Source organism: Triplophysa rosa, linkage group LG9 (genome assembly GCF_024868665.1).
Source record: "Triplophysa rosa linkage group LG9, Trosa_1v2, whole genome shotgun sequence".
NCBI lineage: Eukaryota > Metazoa > Chordata > Actinopteri > Cypriniformes > Nemacheilidae > Triplophysa > Triplophysa rosa.
Genome location: NC_079898.1, coordinates 9,356,033 through 9,375,057, shown reverse-complemented (window position 1 = coordinate 9,375,057; position 19,025 = coordinate 9,356,033). Strand labels below are relative to the sequence as shown.

The 19,025-nt window shown below is 38.3% G+C and overlaps 1 protein-coding gene across 1 annotated transcript in view; it reads right to left on the bottom strand.

The window, feature by feature from the left end:
* col13a1 (collagen, type XIII, alpha 1) overlaps positions 1-18,563 on the bottom strand; it is a 47,930-nt gene extending 29,367 nt beyond the window's left edge. Inside the window, exons 1-12 of the mRNA XM_057342691.1 lie at positions 18,531-18,563; positions 15,186-15,221; positions 12,669-12,695; positions 10,533-10,583; positions 8,023-8,058; positions 7,523-7,549; positions 7,189-7,215; positions 6,083-6,109; positions 5,959-5,985; positions 5,837-5,863; positions 2,515-2,580; positions 362-445 (exon numbers count right to left, since the gene is read on the bottom strand). Coding sequence (XP_057198674.1) covers positions 362-445; positions 2,515-2,580; positions 5,837-5,863; positions 5,959-5,985; positions 6,083-6,109; positions 7,189-7,215; positions 7,523-7,549; positions 8,023-8,058; positions 10,533-10,583; positions 12,669-12,695; positions 15,186-15,206 — 420 coding nt within the window. The 5' untranslated portion in view covers positions 15,207-15,221; positions 18,531-18,563. The remainder of the gene's footprint in view (positions 1-361; positions 446-2,514; positions 2,581-5,836; positions 5,864-5,958; positions 5,986-6,082; positions 6,110-7,188; positions 7,216-7,522; positions 7,550-8,022; positions 8,059-10,532; positions 10,584-12,668; positions 12,696-15,185; positions 15,222-18,530) is intronic.
* Positions 18,564-19,025: the final 462 nt, after the last annotated feature.

The window sequence follows — 19,025 nt, the reverse complement described above, 5'->3', positions numbered from 1 at the left end:
ATGGATTATTTTAAGATGTATATATGCGCTTTAAGGAGCTTCAAAAACTGGGTCTCTATCCACTGCCATTACCAAGCTTGGAAGAGCCAGGAAATTATTCAATATAACTCCGATTGTGATCCGCTAAAAGATTTTTTTTCTTTGCTCAAAAAAAATAGACATGGCAACTGATTTAAGTCTAAATAATTTAACGTGAGAAGGAAAAAGAATGTTGCGAGAGAATTTAGCAATCTGGGAATTGGTTGCCTGGGACAACTGTTAATTATACAGTACAGTTCAATGGTCATTAACCTGAATGGCAAAATGGACCAATTAGAAATTTTTCCAGATGTGGATGAATTTCAGATTTCTTGTGACTTACAGGGGGTCCACTAGTGCCTGTAGGTCCAGGACTTCCTGGGGGGCCAGGAGGCCCCGGTGGTCCCTGTGCTCCGGTCTCGCCCTGCTGAGAGACAGGGAGTTAGCATCTGCGATAAAGGGGTCAGTTGGATATAAAGTACAATTTATAAACTCAGGGTCCACTCAGATTCAATTCATAACGTCATATTTTCAAGTGAAGAATGACTTATCCACTAAATCCTGTACCCATAAAAAAAACTGACTTGAAGCTGAGAGGAACCAACATCCGATGGTTGAGTTAAAATGAAATTGTCAGGATGACAGGAGTGGTTGGGTTATTCTACATTACAGAGTACCATGTTTGGATCATCTCTAATTTGCATTTGATTTTCATGTTTAATACACCACAGGGTCAATAGGCTTGAATGTGCTTTCCTATTAAAAACTCTCCAGTGTCCCATTAACCATAAACTAAAGCCTTTAACTGAACAAGCCCTACAATTCTACATGTGGTTTTACAGATCTTCTTCACCAAGGTCTACACGATCCACGTGGCCTCTTTTTAAAACAATCTTCTCCACTAAAGGAGACGACGCCAGACACAGAACGAGACTAAACAAAATCATCTACAGGAAAGTGTCTAATATTTTCACAGCAAGAGGGTAATGAAAATAGGAAATAAGACTAAAGAATATCACGCTACTCCTCAGAAGAGACCAGAAGGACTGACTGAGTTTTTCTTTCGACTGTGTAGTTAATTGAAGTCTGTTTTCAGTATTAAAGAGGCTTCGTCTGGATGCCGAGGATTCACTGTTGGTTAAAATAATATTATGTTTGTTTTAGAAAATGAAGACTTCCTATATTCTGGCAACTACGAAAATGACAGACTAAATATAAACACAGCTGATACCGTTGAAGCCCTGTTTTATCATTGTCTCCGTTCAGTCTAAAACACAAAGCAATCAGTTTCAAAACCATATTTTATCCGTTTATTCCTTGACAGGACTTGTCTAGATGTGATTTACGAGGCCAGATGTAGATTCCTCAAATAGATACATTGCATGATCCCTATCCATCGCAAAGACACAACCCAACCTGCCGACCCGGTCAATTATCAGCAAAGTTTATTTCCCTACACTGTGGTGTTCCACAATATATACACCATTCTCTCCAAACATGGTACTCTGGACTGGCGCACACAGATGCGCACCTGTGGAAATAAGATGGAGGATGGATGCCAACCGAGGTCAACCTGTGCCAGGGACACTTTCTGAAGCGAGTACTCGAGACAGTGGACATCTTTAAAACAGGATAGAAGTCTGATATCTTCCTTTAGGGAGTGACAACTTCACTGCCAAATAAGCTCTCTCTTGGTCTTGTGTTTAGACTGTCATTGTGAGGATTATACAGTCAGATTTTTACTACTGTTTGCTTTTTCAATATGGCCGCCGCTCTGGTGTATGTGCTTTGCTTTCACAAGTCATCGTAGACTGATGGAGGTTATAAAATGTAAAATTTGAGCTTTTAAAGACCCCATGAAATGGACTGATGAGTTTTCTCTCCTGTTTTGAAGCAGTTCGTATTACAACAGAAAATGGAGATATTTAAATACATTATCAAAAGGCTAATACTTTAAAAGGAAATTAATGTAATAAAATATTGAGATTTTTGCTTTACATTTTATACTTTTATCATTTCGTCCCAGGCCTCATAAATTCTCAGCGTGATACCTGTACGATCCTAAACTTTACCAGAGGACAGCACATATAAGGACAATCCATTATATATTAGGAGGTTTTTATTGAAATATTGTCCCGTTATAACAGCTGGACAATGTCTGAAAAGCCAGAGACAGGCTGACAGAAGTTCTTCCTGTGAGGTAAAGCTTTACACGTCTATAAATTTTATGAACGTGACATTATTTCAGGAAAAAAGTGGACTATAATTCTTGACTGCTACCATAGTGGAACTATCGCTGAGGCTTTGATATTAAAGCTGGCTATATTGAGCCTCAGAAAAGCTGTGTAATTGTTAACAGCCTTGAATTTTCGGTTCGGCCTCCGAACACAGTGGCGCCACAGAGGTTTACCGATGGGTCAGGCCCAGTTGGCGCTTGGTTGACGTAGGTTGGCATCCGCAGGGAAAGGGTGCGGAGGATGGCAGAGAGAGATGTACCTTGAGGCGCTTTAGGATTAGAGGGCTTATTGAGGGCATGTTGCGAACGGTGATGGGCAACATCTGCTGAGGTCACAAAGCACAGGTGGGCAACGGTGCACAAAACCACCAGGCCAACAAGTTCACCGGGAGGCCAACGGGAGGAAACAGGCCAGAGGGAAGGAAAGGAGGGGAAAAACAGAAAAAGAAGTAAAAACAAGAGTGAACAGTGAGGAAACAGCAAGGCAAGGAGATAGAACGAGCGAGTAGGAGGGAAACAGAGAACCAAAAGGACTTGGCATCGCTTAGCAGAGTCAAGGGTGCATTACAGTGGTGTGTGTGTGTTTTATTCATTTAAAATTTTTAAAGAGATGCAAGTCTCTGTGATTATACTAACATATAGTGTGATTATACTGTTTCAAATAACATTTACATAATTGTCAGTAAGTATTAAACTCCACTGTGATGGCACCCATAGTCTCAGCAGCAATGCTGTGTAGATCAGGCTGGATTCAGTCTTGCCACAAAGAGAGTTTCGCAATACACTTACTGTGGCATGTCCTCCAACACAGGTGTTGACAATACGGCGTTTCTGTTAAAATCAGCAGCATTGCAAAGTACAGATTGAAGAGTTATTGACCCGTACGTAGTTTTACGGTATAAGATAAATATTGCCTTCTTTCTGGGAAATGCCTGTATTTCATAGCTCTGATTGATTGATTTATTGGAACCTCAAATATTTATTTAATCTTTGGTATCGGTATTGGCAGATATCACAGTGAATAATTGGTATCGGTAAAGAAATTAAGTATCATGCATTCTAATATTAAGTTATGTTTTTCTGGAAAAATTATCAATATTAAGTGAGCTTATGTTTAAAACAAGCAAAAATATCTGTCAGTGGAGTAAGAAAAAAAACGTAGAATTAAGTTAAGTTTATTTTTCTTACCCTGCTGGCGTATATATTTGCTTGGATTAGGCATAAACTCGCTTTATTTCAAAAAGTGCTTGGTTATAAACAAAAAATGGCCTTTCAAGTAAATGTATCTTGTATCTAAAGATATTTTAGACATTTGTACTGCAACACAAGACAAAAAAACTATCAAATTTAGTGATGTATCATGTTTTGCAGACATTGCTTCAGTGAATTTCAGAGTATGAGGAAAATACAGACAAAGAAAGAAGGCAAGTTTTTCTGAATCTTTCCCAACAGTAGGTGTTTTTCAACAACCCCACCAGAATAGAAAGTACTCTATGCATATGCAGGCCAATCAAAATGCATAAGATTTACAGTATTTATGTATTGCACATTTCCAAAAAAAAACATTTTTTTCATATAATTTGTAATTCCAGATAAATTTACAGTTGCATAGTGTACTTTAAGATAATGTACCACAACCATTAAAAGTTCCCTCAGAGAGCCAAAGAGAAAGCAGGCTGCACATGTATGTGCCAATGTAAATTCCTGTACTGTTTTCTATCAGGCACCTCTCTGGACATCCCACATGGATAATCTACAGTTCTCAGCTATATCTCTCTTTGCAGCAGGACTGTGACACACATATTAGCATTAGGGATGAGCGAGCAGCCCACAAACCTTCAACATCAGAGTCTGACTGGAGCGCAAAGCTGCCAGCGTTTTCAGTTGGAGTCCCTGCTTAAATCCACCCAACATACAAATACATGGATATGTGGGTACGGATACATACAGTAAACACACATGCATGCACGCACACACACACACACACACACACACACACACACACACGCACACACACACACACACACACACACAGACACACAGGCTTTGGTTGACTATCCCCGTGGGGACAGTCCATAGGCGTAATGTTTTATACTGTACAAACTGTATATTCTATCCCCTAACCCTATCCCTAAACCTAAATATCATAGAACACTTTTTGCATTTTTAGATTTGTAAAAAATATTGTTCTGTACAATTTATTAGCTTTTTTGCCCCTGGGGACCTCAATTTTGGTCCCCACAGTGACACGAGTCCCCATGTGTTGGTGTGTATTCAGGTTTAGGTTCCCACCGGGATATACAAACATGAACACACACACACACACACCATGTCTGGTTTACTATCTCCGTGGGGACAGACCATAGGCGTAATGTTTTTTATACTGTACAAACTGTATATTTTATCCCCTAAACCTAAAGATCATAGAAAACTTTTTGCATTTTTAGATTTTTTTTAAATGTTGTTCTGTACAATTTATAAGCTTTTTTTCCCATGGGGACCTCAATTTTGGTCCCCACGGTGACACGAGTCCCCATGTGTTGGTGTACATTCAGGTTTAGGTCCCCACCGGGATATAAAAACGTGTCCACACACACACACACACACACACACGCACACACACACACACGCACGCACACACACACACACGCACGCACACACGCACACACACACACGCAGGTGTGCTCATATCCATTTTAGCTCCAACACTCCAGGGCTTTTCGTATAGTGCACATAGTGACCTTTAGGTTTAACCCTGAATGGAAGTATCCAAGTAAAAAAAGACCACCCTTATATCCCACCCAAAAAGACCCCCTTTATGTTCAGCTTTCTAAATAGTCCACTGCCTCCCATGTGGGCTGGCTGACATGCATGAAAAACAGCTTTATTTTGATACAATATATTATTATTATGATGAGATAATGCATAGTTCCTGCATACACTAGACTACAAATCCACAAAACAATATAGTTTAACACTTAGAAGCATGACTACTGAACATTACTTCTGTTGAAGACAGATTTTTTTAAATAAATGATAAGAATCTACCACAAATCCTATTGTCCTAGTTTTATATAGCGTGCCATTTTTGAGATAATATAATTGATAAAATAGCTTCAAAAAGCCTAAATTACTTAAATTGGCCATGGCTGTTACCATAACCCTATTACCACATAAAAAACTTGGCCGTCTCTTACAGGAAGCCTTATCAAATCTTATTCAGCAGGCTGTTGGTAAAATTGCCTTGTTTACATGAAGGCCCAGTCTTGGCATGCTGTTCCATGTGCTACCTAACTGAGACAGCGCCAAGCTGTCAATCTATTTTTCCCCCACTTTAATGTCTCCGAGCAGACAGCCAAACATTTTGTACATGTCTATTTAGAGGTAAACAAGACAAATCACTCAGACAAACAGAAGAACATCACGTAAACCAAAATGAAAACATATGCTTGTGGTTTTGTTGAATACACCACACCAAATAGCCTTTGAATCATACTTGTTGCTTATTTTTAACAATAAAATGATGCATTCAGTGGTCTTTTAATAAGGGTTTAATAAAGATAATAATGGACATTGACTTACCCTGTGAGTATAGTCACCACACACACCCTATAGGCAAAAAACATAAGAATGAATCAGTGTGCTACTAAACACAGTATAAAACATTAACTTTTATTTTAAAGTTTTTCTGTGGGCTCTTATACCTTCTCTCCTTTTGGACCAGGTTCACCCTAAAAAAAAATAATAATAATTTAAGCAATTTAACGTCATTCGGTACAATGTTAATATGGAATGATGAACATATAAAATAAATTTCTAAATCCTTACTGGAACTCCTTTAGGACCACGAGCACCCTGCGAAAATAAAAAAATCGGATTTGGAAGTGTTACATAGTTTTTCTTGATTACCTTTTCCCGTTTACAATCAACAATGGTAAACTTCTCAGTCATAACAAACAAAATTGCACAAAATATCTAATGCAATATGTACAATGTATTCGAAAAACAACATTCTTTCTTTAAACAGATATTTTTACAGGCCTCAAATAAGAACAACGTCAAATGTAAAATAGTATGAGTCCAAGAAGAAACCTAGCAATAAAACATAAGATCAAAAACCCAGCATAAGGTACAGTATAAATTGCACTATAGTTCAAAGCTGGAGCGTTTAATCTGATATTGTCTTACAGAGGTGTCATTTTGAAGAGTACTTTTCTTTTATGGTCTTGTCAACTTGACGTTTATTATAATGCCATAAAAAAGAAGATAAAGGCTGTACTATATTTCATAAGGAGCATTTAAAAGGGTACAGCTTGTGAGCACAATGTATCTGCCCATTGTCTTTCATCAATATCAGAGTAGGGTCTGGAAAACATGTTTCTAATCACAGTTTAAAAGGACAGCCTTGTTTTAACACCCCAGGCGGCTGAATTTATATAGATGTTGCTGGAAGCCACTTTCGACAAAACGTGGGTAAGCGCTCTTATTACACACACATACACACGCCGGCAACGCTCAGCAGTTCAGCCGTTCTAATCATAAATCAAACGACAAGAGTGTTGTTCTTGTGAATTTATACGGCCACGCTAACCGACCTAGATAAACATCACCGACACAAGCCATCTCGAAAACAAATAGCTCTACTGGTGAGTTTTATGGACACTGACAAATTTCTCTTTATGATCTGTTTTACCTTTCTCTCTTCATAACAAACTCTCTTTTAGGGTGAATATTGTTGAGTTTAGTCCACTAATATTTCATTGGGCAAAGGGAACATGACAGGCCTCATTATGTTGCCCTTCTAGTATTTAGATTTGGATTTTAACACGTCAATTAATACTAAAGTTAAGGTTGAAATGCGTTGTCATATCCTAATAACAGGAAAAGTGATGCTGTGGCTAGTAAATGTTTAATTTCGAAAAAAGAAAGCTTACCATATCTCCCTTTGGACCATTCTGTCCCTGTATAGGGTGGAAAACACATTTTGACCAATAACGTATCCATTTTGTGTAAACAGATTTCGGTCGCATAAATGACTTAATACATACAAGGGTCATTCTTTATACACATATCATCACTGGTTTCATCTGTCACGGTGTTCATGGTTATTTTCTTTTAATAATTGCCATAATCATTATTAATATAATTATCCTCATCATTTCTGTATAACCACCATCAATTACTGCCAAGTACTTTGGTGGTTTAGTTCAGAGGTTCCAAACCTGTAACAATTATTCAAACATTTGTAAAGAATCAAGCAAAACTCACAGGTTTCCCGTCTAAGCCAATGGGACCCTGAAAGAAAGCGGGAGAAAGATGAAATTGTGAAGGCACAAAACGGTTCAAATTCTCCTCCAGTCTAGACTAGCTCTCTGATATAAGAATGTTTATGGAAAAAAACATACTTCCTTAAGGGTCAAGCCAGGGTACGGGTCAAGTGTTAAAGACCAACACGTTACAGAAACAGTGAGCTTACTGTATTCCAACTCAAATCACTGATCAGAGAGAGTAAGAAATACCTGAAAAGAGTCTTTAAGACCAGAGCAAGTAGGCAGAAAGAGCCCTGGGACATAATGTATACTTCTTAAATATGCCTCTACATTCTCACGTTATCCATTTACTTCATTCAGCTGAATGTGTCTAGTCTACTGTAAGTTCTGTAAGCCACAGTCATAGGCCTAAGCATCCTTTAAATAATAGGAAACAACAGCTAATTGATGGCTTACAAACTAACTCTATACAACTGGCTTTAGACAAAAGATGCTTACCGGAAAACCTGGAAATCCTCTAGTGCCAGGCTGTCCCTGAGGGGAGAAGGAAAGAAAAAGAAGAGTTATTTTCTACACACAAAAAAACATAAGGATTATGTTAGCGTGTTGAATGGAGGTCTGTGTTGAGAGACGCTGCCTTGTTTCCTCATTGAAACATAGCTGTGTGAGTCATAATTGAGTTTGAAGGACAAGAGCCTTCCTGCTTGGTTGGAAGCACTTTGTGAAAGAAATAGACAAATAAAACACGAAATTCAACACTACAAAAAGCAAAAATTAATTAGTGGTCTTTATTTAATACGAGAGGCAATGAGAAAAAGCTTACGAATGAAATAAGTGAATGCCAGTAATGATTAGTGCAACATTCTCCTGGGAACAATAGCAAGTTTGCTTTCCAGAAAAAACCTTTTGGAACCCTTGGGAAAAGAGGAAGCTATTCAATATGCCTGGCAAAAAAAGGGGCTGTGCAGAGCGACCTGAGAGAAAATTACAAGGAAGAGGTGAATGGAGCTAATGAAGGGGATTGTATGTCTGGGTCTCAGGTAGTTATTGAAACATGGCTGATTTTCTTTTCCTTGGGAACCCAAAGCTGAGGTCTGTAATAACAGAAGTAGTGGCATATGCCCTCTAGAATCACTCAAAACAGGGCTGACAACACTCATTTTCATGTTACGAAACAGTAACGAGACGTACCAATAAGTGAATGTGCAAAGAAAAGAATCTGACATGTTTCTCCAAAGAAACAAATTAAGCAACAAATGATGTTAATTTTCATGATTGCACTCCAATCTTAGAGTGAAACCCTGATTACAGAACGTACTTTTCAGGCACTTTCAGAACAGACACAAATTTTCAACGTCCATTTTAATAAAGCCATGAATAAAACAACCAATGATACTTCACAACCTGAGAAAAGATTGAGTGCCGAAATCTAAGAATGGAGTTAGGTAGCACACTGGCTTGTGACATAAAGAACGGCTAACTCACAGATAATTTACTAAAACTACTCATTTATTTACTATTAATCTAAAAATATTCTTTTTTTAATTGAAACCAAATAAGGCCTGAGTATTATTTGATAAACTTAGCTAAACGAAAAACTAAAATTAAAACAATACAACTTTACCTCAGCAATAAACCAAAATTAGTTTCAGCCACTAAGTAACAAAAACGAAACAGTATATATATATATATATATATATATAGCTATATGAAATAAACAAAAACAACAACAAAAGCACATAACAAAAATAGCTAAAAATTAAAATAAAATAAACATGAAAACCTAAAAGTAAAAAAGCTAATTTAAAATATTAATAAAACTCCAAAAAAACTGAAAAAAAAACTTGAATAGGTCTGGTTTGAATCTAGCCTTGACGTTTTCTGATCCTATTTGCTCTTCTTGGTTCTTTCCTGTCTACCTCTACTGTCATCTAAATGAGATAAAACGTTTTTAAAACACTTGCTGATGTGTATGACGCTTAGTAATACACATCCTGCCATAAAAAATATGATTAGATGTAATTTCACCTCAATACCTGTACATCATCTTTATGACTTAACTGCTTTGTGTAATCACCTCACTTACAGTAAGTGTGAAAAAATACCTTTCTGGCTAAAGCAGTCGTTTCTGCCGGCCTTTCCAAATCTCTCCCTCTAATCAACCCATGTGACCTCCTCAAATGTGAGGACAAAGACTGTGCTGCCAATTCACCTGCTGAAGATATTCACTCTTGAATGATTCTTGCTGTCTACAGCACTTTCTGCCTGATGTCCACTGTTGAAGCCTTATTAGAGGTGATGGGTCAGAGGTATGAAGAAGTATATAATCAGCAAAGTGCAAAAACAGATGTCTGCCGGACGGACCTGCCATGAGGTGTCCGCAGCCCGGCAGCCAAGAGTGCTAATGAAGCAACCGCAGGGCGAAAGCTCTGCACGGCATGAATCAGAAAGGAAATTGTGCTTCTGACGGTGTAACATTATGCTTTTGTCTCGCTCAGTGGAATGTGTGGAAAGTGAGAGAGTGCCAGATTGGGACAAGCCCCATTTAATCTGATGGCGGACCACTTCTTTACACTTATTTATTAGAGTGAAACCTGTAACGTCTGGATTATAATGACAAGGGCTGGGATGTTTTCATTCCTTGCAACTAATGAAGATGAGATTCCAAATGGCCGTCATTACGTGGGAGTCGCAGCCCGTCTATGTTGCGATGAAACGTAAGTGCTTCCATACAAGGTGCAGCAGGAATGCGCTTGTGATCTCGATTGGCTGAGATTCATTGGATTCACTGGAAGACAACACACTACTGATCCTGCCTTATCTTTCTTAGACCGTATATTTATCGAGTTCACTTCGGGGTGGTCTGAGAGTGCAGAAATACAATAGACGACCCCCTTGCCAAGAAGTCTTTCATAAGGATTCAAATGCAACACTTTTCTACTCTGGAGATCTGAGATTAGCAGGAGGAGATGATGAAGAGTTTTATTAGTGACAGAGCAAACACTTACAGGAGGTCCTCTTGGGCCAATGATAGACAGACCCGGCTCCCCTGGTGCTCCCTATGGACAGACAGAGAGGTAGAAAGATAGTGAGAAGAAGAACTGACAGAAGAGACTGATATCCATGCTATACTTCACCTAGCAAATGCACCAAAAATGTATTTATACAAAAAAATAAGACAAGAGAGAAAAAATAACAGCCTGCAACATCTGTTTAACATAACTCTTTCTAATCCACCTCACAGAGAGACCAGTCTAGAAGGATCTGCAAGTGCCTCTGAGGCATATGCTGTGTTTTGGGTTCTACAAGTAAAATGTCAGCAGACCGACACTTGGTTCTCATTTCAGGGTTGTAGTTTTCGCCTTGACAGCGTGGAGAGGGGTCAAGGAGCACTGCTGAGCAAACAGCAAATGGCCCGGCGGGCTGGTTATGTGGCGCAAACTAGGTGATTTGCACCGTGTTGGTCTGTCTGTAGCGCTGTACCAAGCACCCACAATCCCGTGAAAGCTCTCAGGTTTCTAGCACTTTCCCTAATTAGCTCTCTCATGTGAAACTCTATCACGAAGACATCTTTGATGACCCAGCCATCTATCAAATTGTGGACAAACTTTAATTCTTCTGGTTGAATGCCTGCTTTAGCAGGAGGTTGAGGAATATTTATTATAGTCATGGAGAGGTGTTGTACACGGTTGATACATAAGACAAGGAAAAGAAAGGACTCCTAAGCTTTGCCCCTGAGGTTTATGGTTACCCATAGAATCTTGAAGAGATCTGTGCAACAGGACAACTGAGGATCTAGAGATATCCCTTTGAAAAGGCTTGCGTTACAAGCATTTGGCAGCTAGGAATGGGTGTCGGACAAAGAGTCCAAATATAATCGAGCAAAGCTGGAGCAAGTTTAGCTCTTAAAAAACATGCCTTGCAACCCGGGTGATATTTAAGAATTTGACTTACTATCGAAAGATACGATCTTAACAGATTTAATTTCGCTCCGCAATTAATCCTTCTCTTTAAAGAATACCTTGTCTCAAGCTAGCAGTTCTTGCCGAGTTCAACCAATCAATCATCGACTTGTCTGATGGCTTTGTTTTCCAACGCAACCACTGAAAACCAGACAGAATTTCAAGAACGTTAAAGCTGTAAGTTTGCGGGCTAGCTGGCCTGTTTATCCAGAGGGGATTGTTTTCGTATCTAATGAAGTTCCTCACTTGAAATGTGTTGTTAGGTTATGACCGCCCCTAGCTGGAAGGCGAAACATGACCGTGCTTAAAAATAGTAAACCTTTGTAACAATTAGTCTAGGGAAATATCAGGGAAGCCCATTGATTATTCTGGATGGGGAACGGGTGGCTTGTTCCAAGGCCGTATATCGTCTGGTTCTCTCCTTGTCGACCTGGTGGTCAAACTATTTATTTCTCTTCCAAGTTCTCCATAACCTCAACGGCAGTCTTTTGTTGGCACATACAGTACGAGTGAGGACGTTTCACTAGTTTTCTGTTGTGGTGAAGGATGGGAAACATGTTTCTCCTCACATTGCATGTTCTCCTTCAGACAGTTAATATCATTCCAGTTTGATGAAGGAAACCCGCAGAACTGCTGGCTTGTACAAACACTAAAGGCAGCTGCCAAATGGGACTGGTTAAAAACAGCTTAAACCACAAATGCCACAACAGGATTTGAAGTTAAATGACTGAATCCAGTATATTCTGCTCAATCATAGCAAATAGAAGCACAATTTATGTAGCAAAATTCATACAGGAGTTCTCAGCAACGATATTCATTACAATTTTGGAAGGTTTTCGGAGTCTTTGGATAGGTCCAGACGTGGTAGGGTTTCGTAAGCTACTCTATTCCAAACATATTCTGTCTAAAGTGGGGAGTCTTAAATTAAATAGCTCCAACTTAGAGTACTTTTTACAGATCTACCGCACTGAGAATAAACACAGGTAATCTAACCATTGTGAGAAACGTCTTTTGTGACCCCGATGCTTTTCGAAAAAAATCGTAAAGCATTCCTGATATAAATCATGATACCTGCTCACAGTGTCCGATTGGCCTGGGTCACCCCCCACCCACATTAACAGAGCCACCCACAGTGAGAAAGAGTCTCAGTTTTGCACATGCAGGCCGATGTCCTGCACTTACCTTCTCCCCAGAGTTCCCCTTTATGCCCTGGTCAGTCACAGCAGACACAGTCACATGCACAGTGAGGAGGAGAGAGACAGAGAGGAACCAGTGTTAGAGAGGTTCTAGAGAGGACACAGTCATGCAGCAGCCTGTGAGGCTGTTTGGTGGTTGGGGAATGGAAGACACTGAGGTCTTAGAGTATTTTAGGTTGGAAAGCAGTGATGTGGGGAGGTTGTTGAGATGTGTATTGAGGGGATGAAGGGTTCCTGATGATAGGGCAAGCTCAAACCAGCCTGAAAAGGACTTGGAGCTGGTTTAAATAGTTTCCCAGCATGGCCAAACTGGTCTTAGCTGGTTAGGCTGGACTAGCTGGACTCCCAGATAACTGGTTCAAGATGAATCTCCATCCTAGCTAGGGTGGTGCTTAGCTGGTTCGCCAGTTGTTTCCCATCTTAGGCAGCTAAAATGTGAACTATTTTTACTTTGCTTGTTGCAAGGTGCAACAGACAAAAATTCCAAGTGCAGAGCTGGGTTGCCAGATCTACATAACTAAAAATTCCCCAATGACCCTAGCCCAAATATCAGAGTAAAATAGAAAAGTAGTTATAGTAAAATATTGCAATACAATTATTTAAGTAAAATTTAACGTATGCATTATGTTGTCACACCTTTATCTCACAGAAAAGTTTAAAAGTAACCCTAATTTGTGAGTGAATTTGGCACTTGGCAACCTTGGTGCATAGGTATGGCTACAACAGCAGTTCTTTAAAGGGGATTTATTTAACTCGTTTCTCACACTTTTCTTTTTTAAGTTGGCAAGTTAAGTTTGAGTTTTAAATCATTTTCACAAAACTTTAATGGCCCCAGACTATTTTCTTCTATATGAAGATGCAATATATTTTTTCATGTTTTGTCAATAGTGGGGTAGTTTATTTTATAAATGACAATAATTGCAGGAAAATAATTTAAGATGCAACTATTACAACAGGGTAGCACTGTCTAAAAGCTAAAGCACACTAATGAAAATAAAGGGTAAAAAATCGAAACCTAAAAAAATCACATCAAACCAGCAAATTGACTGGAAGACCGGCAAACCAACTCAGACTAGATCAGGCCGTTTTCATTTTCCTCCTTTTCAGGGGACCAGCCTAAACCAGATAAGACCATCAAACCATCTTAGGCTGGTTTAAGCAGGTCAGGCGGGGTATTGGAGGCTACATGGGGCACGGAAGCACTGAAGTGTTACATTGTTGTCCTGTGGGGAGTAATGGATAGTAGATGAGGGGGCTGCTAACTTTTCTCACAGACAGACTGGTCAGTGGAGGAGGTTTGAGGGGGGAAGGATAAGCCATGACGAGTGAAAAAAACACTTCCTGTGAGAATCTAAAGGAGCACAATGTAGGTTTACGCCGGGTGAAATATGGAATGCTCTGCGTGGGGCTCGCGGTTTGAGTTTAACCTGCTTTTAGGGAGGGATTGTTTTTCAGTAAAAAGCATTAGACATTGAGTTTAGAGTATGCAACTATATAAGGGTCAAGAGTTTGGAATGTCCCCTTTGAGGACAATGAGGTTTTATCAGCTTCTTGCTGAAAAAAGGAGAAGAGTAGCTGGGTTTCTCCAGAGGGACATCTATACGATTTCTAACTAAACAAACAGGAGCAATATTTCTGGATTTAGGTAAACTCTGATGTCTTTTGCAACGCATTATGTTGTACTTATCTAAAAAATATCTGTAAATGCACAAATATTACAAAACAATAGGAGGTGCATTAGCTTGCAACTGGACTGGGGATTGTCTGGGGTTTTATATCTGTTTCTCTCATTTTGTATTTGTTCATGTATTGTCTCTCTGTGGCTGTTTGATATATAGCCAGAGTATTTCTTTCATTGGTTTGGCTGCACATTTTAGCTTCTCAGCATGCAGTGTGTAACCGATAAGAAAAAGTGCTTCCTTGCGGTCTATTTTCTATTTAAAGGTGAACAAGTAAAGCATTTTCAGATGACTGAGCAGCCAAAACAAATTCACTGAGTAATAACTAGAAAGTGTTTCTCATTAAATGGAGCCCGAAAGAACTCTGGTCTTCAGATATTATTCGCATGCAACCGGGGGGCCGTGAAATATTTGAGACTGTACAGGCAGACATTTTTCTGACCAGCAATGGCTGTGATGAAGTGGGAATTATTTTCTATACAGTGGTGGCCAACATTTATTAGCTTTAGTTATTGGTTTATATTACACAGCTCTGCTGAAAAGCCGAAACGGTACATAAAAAATTGGATGGAAGTGAGTGCTTAAACAGTCAGTATGAATTAGAAAATGACACATCCATTGATGTTGAATATTTCATATGATGTGCTTATTCGCTTAATGTGACTTTAATATGTTTGGCATAAATCAGTGCCAAAGTGTCACCTTGCCATACATTTACAGTACAGCTAAAAGTTTTTAAAAAATGATGTCAATGGCATGCCACTATGAACTGATGACTATTATATACAGTACAGACTACTTGGGCTTAGTACAAATTCACTCACCATTCTTCCAGGAATGCCCATTGATCCTTTGTCTCCCTAGTGGTCGATGCAAAACCAAAGGAAAGTCAGAAACAATGAATCTGACAGATTGCATATCTACAGTTTACAGTCACTAATGTAAGCTTAACGTCACTGCACTTTTCAGCCATTTGTTGATATTACTGTACGTGGCTATCCGTACACAAAAGTTAGTAAAGTTAAGCTGACCAGTAAGTGACAAAACGCTCTTTATTCCTAAACATTTTCTCAATGAATTCTAAAGATGCAAGCATGCCAAAGACTGTGTCGGCTTCAAAGGCCATCAACTACGCAAGGTTTTAAAGATAAAGCGCAGAGAAGGGGTCAAGCAGCAAGTTTCGATAGTGATTATATAAACTGTATATGAGGTTAACACAGGTCAGCTTTTTCCAGCTCCATTTTATGTGGAAGGAAACAAGATTATATTCGCTAGCTGACCACAAAAGATGAAGTAACTGAATAAGACAGCAGTCTGGGAGCGGACGGCCGTGTTGGACAATTATAAATTCGATCCTGTCATAATCGGCTGTCATATCCCCACTTGAACCCCCCACCTACTCCACTCTCGCAATGATGGAGAAACTCCCAAAAACATATGGTGAATTTGTACAGAATCTCAAAATTTGATTTTATTAACCATCATAAGAATTCACCATTTATCGTCCTGGTCTATTGACTGAGCATTCCCAAACAAATGCCCCAAACATACTATGTAACTATAAACCCCTGCCATAATGAAGTGACTTATAATGTAAAGTCGTCCGTTCCTACAGCTGTTTTTATTTGCATTCCTTACGTGGCAGGTCAGTGTACTACAGGGGCTGCGGGTGTTGACAGCCCGCTGACGACTCACTCGAATAACACGTAATGGAAAAGAGAAGGTGGGTGACGGTGCTGGCTGCCCAAACCCACCATAACTCAGAAAGCAAATACACTTTTGCTAAATCACTGAACGTATGGACCGTTGACTTGCAAGCGCTTAGCTATTCTAGGAAGCGTCTACATTCTTAGACTTCAATGTGATACGCTACAGTATGTTAAGACAAACTATGTCATACTAGAAGTGTGAATTTGATTGTACTTCAGACTTCATTTACTGCAGAATGTCCCAAGAGGAATGATGCTTGAGGAATGCCCTGTCCAAGGTGCTGATTTAAAACAAACAGAGCTTAACCCCATTAAATTGTTAATATGGCTTTACTTTACATTTATTTGAGTATGGATGGTAAATATGTTCAGTGAATGAATGAAATAATATCCACAACTAGACAGGACTTGTGCACAAAAATTCACATTAAGAATTGAATGAATACGAAATTGTTCACTGAAAAATAATGTTTTAGACATTATTTAATGACCCTTATGTTGTTCTATACTAATGCTTTTATTTTGTCCGTTGAACCAAAAAGTAGACAATTTTAAGGATATTTAGATTAAATATGAATAAAATATTTGTTGAATTATGATCTTCATCTAGTCTGAATCTTTGAAGTCTCACTAGTATTTATATTTAAAAATTAACCAAAATTTTTATTTGACCTTCCATAAAAACAACAGTAAGCTTCTTATTTTTTATGATGCATTATTCTTTTAAATAACTGCGTACTTGGAGGAATATATCTTCTTTTGCTCTTAAGGGTGTGAAGAAAACACATTTTCCCCAACCATCAGACTCAAATTTGACCGATCGTCAGGTCAGGTGCAAAGTATTTATACGTCTCTAAAGTCAAGCATTAGATATCCGCTGCTGTGTTTTAAAAGGGGCGGTGAACTCTGTAAAATGAAAGTTCAGTGCAAAGTTTACAGATGAGTCAGCCAATAGAAGATTTCACAATTAGGATTTTTTAAAATATCAATGTCACTGTTGTGAACAAAAGTTAAGTTCACAGTAAGAAATAATTTATTTTGTACAATTTTTCAATAAGAATTTCGAAAAATTGTTTAATAGAATTCAGTGGGGTTGTTCAATGGGGGCAACACAAGCATGTCTCTAAATCAATTTGAAGAATTAAAAGAATAAGAATCATTAAGAAAATGAATGAGTCTGCGCTTCAAATACAATATGTTTTCTGACTTATTAATATATATACAGTATATATCAATGTGTGATAGTCTAAACATACTGTACAAACCACACGTAGCCCTTAATAGTTTAAATGGAATCTGCACGCCAATGTCAATATTTTTGGAAGACCTAATCTTTTGGACACATTTTATTTGAACTGAGAAAAAACTTGCCACCCACCCCATGCTCTTTCATCCTAACAAAATACAACATTTCATTTTACTTCCTGACATTGCAATCAGTCATAAACTTTGGCAGGGATCATATCCACACTTTGACCAAACCTGTCAACAATTTAAACGAAAAAAGAGCTAAAAACGAGTTGTTTCTTCCGTTTCTCCATCTTTTTGGATTTTTTGGCTAAGTTTCACAAGGACAGCTGTCATGAGTGATGGGAGTTTGCAGGTTATAATTGGCAGGCAGGAGCAGAGTTCACATATAAGAGGGGCTTCTTCTAACATGCCGTAATACAAAACAGATGTGTTTGAGTTTTGGTGAGTAATTTTAGAATTACAGCTGAAATTAAGAAGAGTGGATTCAGACAGACGCCAAAGAGCCTGAGAGAATACAATCATACGATATATATACAATGTGCTAATTTGCAGTATTAAGAGACTTCTCCATTGACACTAAGCCTAGCTTAGCTTATCTGGTTCAGTGGGGTCCAAAAGTCTGAGACCAATAGATTAAGTCAATTCTTTACCCAATTTAATTAAAAAATTTTGCTAGAAGAATGGTGTCACATGGTATGGAAACAAGGATGTCAATGTCACAAATGTACTTGTTTTACTGTGAAAAAATACTTTCATTATCGTTTTATTACTATGGTATAAATAGCGCTCAAATTAAAATACTGTCCCATGAAACCTGCAATCCATAACTTATGCCTTTATATCACCATCTCTCTTTAAAACATACAATTGCAGGTTACTTTTCATGGGCTGAAGTCAAATGATGTCAAACTGGAATTTCACACATTCCTGATACAGCTCAATTGTTTTTTGTTTTTTAACCAAAAACTTGCAAACTCCAGCTTTAAATTCAAATATTTTCTCAGATCATTGAACCCCATTCTACATAGACACTACTGATGTAAAAATGTGAAGATAAATTAAGAACCACATATGCTCTCTTTAAATAAACTGATTGTATAAACCCAGTCTCTCTGTTAAAAGGTGCCTTTATCTATAACAAGCTCTTAGATTTTAAACAGTAGTTGTTTTATGTGCAACAGACAGACAACAGAAGAGTGAGACAGTTACCGGAAAGCCAGCTCGTCCAGGTGGACCCTGAGAAAATGGGTGAGAGAAATGGGTAAAGAATAAAGAAAGAACCAGTCAACATCATTGATTAAGAGAAACACATCACCACGCCATTATAAAACTCACAAGGATTCAATAAGTTTGTTTTTAGAATGGCTCAAATGGGATTTAATCAATGCAAATAATGATATTCAATAATATGACATTTTTCCAGAATCTTTGTGATCCAACGTTACATTTTATTATGGCAAGGCTTGAACATATCAGTTGGCAAACACACCAAATACACATTCCACGAATGCAAACAACATCAAATGCTTGTACAACTTTTTTTTTTTAAAGAAACAATCCATCAAATTCATCCAAATTGATATTTAAGTAGTGTACTTCAGTATATTTGCTGAACCATTTTCCATCATATGCCATGAACAAAGAAAAGTCCATCTCTAAATGAAAAAAGATGTTCAATCACCGGCTCTTTCATGCATGAAACAT